This window comes from Leishmania braziliensis, contig 60 (assembly GCF_000002845.2).
Source record: "Leishmania braziliensis MHOM/BR/75/M2904 WGS CADA00000000 data, contig 60, whole genome shotgun sequence".
Classification (NCBI taxonomy): Eukaryota; Euglenozoa; class Kinetoplastea; order Trypanosomatida; family Trypanosomatidae; genus Leishmania; species Leishmania braziliensis.
Genome location: NW_004057977.1, coordinates 1 through 1,723, shown reverse-complemented (window position 1 = coordinate 1,723; position 1,723 = coordinate 1). Strand labels below are relative to the sequence as shown.

The following is a 1,723-nucleotide window of genomic DNA, read 5'->3' as shown; positions in this document are numbered from 1 at the left end:
GCCGCCACCGCCGCGACAGACGGACACTGCGGTAATGGGAAGCACCGCAATCACGCAGGCTACCGTGTGGGAGGGCGAGATGCCCCTCTACCGGCTGCCGTCGGTCCCTGAAACGAAGTGCTTCTACTGGGGTAGCAGCCGCAGGATGCTTGACGTTCGCTTCAACGCAGGCATGCTGTTCTTGCTACACCGTCGCCTCGTACAGATCATACTGGAACGGCCGCAGAGGAGCGCTGACGTTGATCTGGCCTTACTGGCTGTTCAGGAATTTTCCGAAGTACTAAAGCCGCTTTACCGCCAAAGCGGCCTTCAGCATGAAGACGTGATGATCGGTTTGACTCTCCGGAGGCGGTATAAACGTGCGAGGAGGCTGTGCGCTGATCGGACGATTTGGTACGTGAAAGAGAGCTACGCTCGTTTCCATGACATGCACCACGGGAGACTGCGTGCTGTGACGTGGTCGACGGTCGTGGCGCACCGCTGCCGACCAGTCGACGCGTACTTTTTGCACTACTACTTCCAACAGGAGCATATCGCCTCCACGCTGGAAACTCCTTACGGTGGAGGCGATCAGAAGGGGATGGCGATTGAGGCAGCGGCGGAGTGGATGCCAAAGCAGAGTAGCGCGTTCGCTGGCACAGTCGCGGGGTTGGACAAGCTGCCGCTAGTGGTGTGGACACATAATGTGTCTGCGGGACCGGGGTACGTCATAGCCCATGATGACGGTGTCGCCGTGTACAGCTACAGTTACGAGTACTGGAAGGACAGCGCCACGCTTACCTTCAACGGCTACAGGTCGACGTCGTGAGACGATGTGAGACGCACGCGGCAAAGCGAGGAAAATCTGCACCACGGCCACGACACCAGCGTTATCAGGCCAAGGTTGGGGCGGGGGTAATGCGTAGGAAGACCCTAGTGTATGTGTATGTGTGTGTGTGGGGGGATGGCAGACCTCGTGGGAGGGCCGCGTTTCATGCGTGGGCATCGCCAGCTGCATGTGTGTAGGGCGTATGAGCGATTGGGGCGCCTGAAGCCTTACGCGCGAACGAGAGGCTTCCATCGAAGCGCAGGCGCGTGGGTGGTGGAGGGGAGCGGGCGGGGGGGGGGGCGCACGACCACCGGCGCCTTCTCTCAGCGCTTTTCTTTTCCGATCGGCTTTCCGCCTGAGGGGGTGGTGGCCCTGCTCGATGGCGCAAGCGTGAAGTGCGGACGGCGCCTTTCCACGTCCCAGCAGTCCCCTCCTCCCTCCTCCTCCCTCCTCGCGCTCTGTGTGTTCGCACCTCTCCGTCCTCGCCAGGCGAAAGCGCGACGCAGCAAAGCCTGCAACGAGAGGGAAGTGGTGGGGCGGGGCGACACCCGCACAGACCGAAAAGGACCCGGCTAAGAGCGAGAGAGAGAGGCCAAACAAACCACCGAAGAGGACTCCGCTCCGCCGTGCTTCGACGATGTATAGTTCCATCACCACTTTTTTCGCTCTCTCTCTCTTTCTTCGGCCTGTGAATGGGCGCACCGTACCACGCAGACACGATGGAGAGTCTGGCAGCTCCCGTCGTCTCGCCCTGCAAGCGGTACCCACCCGCCCCCTCTGCCGCTTGTGGTGTGTGCGCCAACGACTGAGAGATTTTCCCCGTGTGTGTGTGTGTGGGGTGGGGTGGGTGGGTGGCCTCCGTGCCGTTCTCTGTTTGCTACCTCTGTAGCCCAGGACACCTTTCAGCGACAGCGG

The 1,723-nt window shown here is 61.2% G+C and overlaps 1 protein-coding gene across 1 annotated transcript; it reads left to right on the top strand.

The window, feature by feature from the left end:
* Positions 1 to 808, top strand: LbrM_02_0790 (phosphoglycan beta 1,3 galactosyltransferase-like protein; the record flags this gene model as incomplete). The annotated part of the gene is made up of 1 exon (XM_001561540.2): positions 1 to 808. A coding segment is annotated over one exon (808 nt), but the record flags the coding sequence as incomplete, so codon positions are not given.
* Positions 809 to 1,723: the final 915 nt, after the last annotated feature.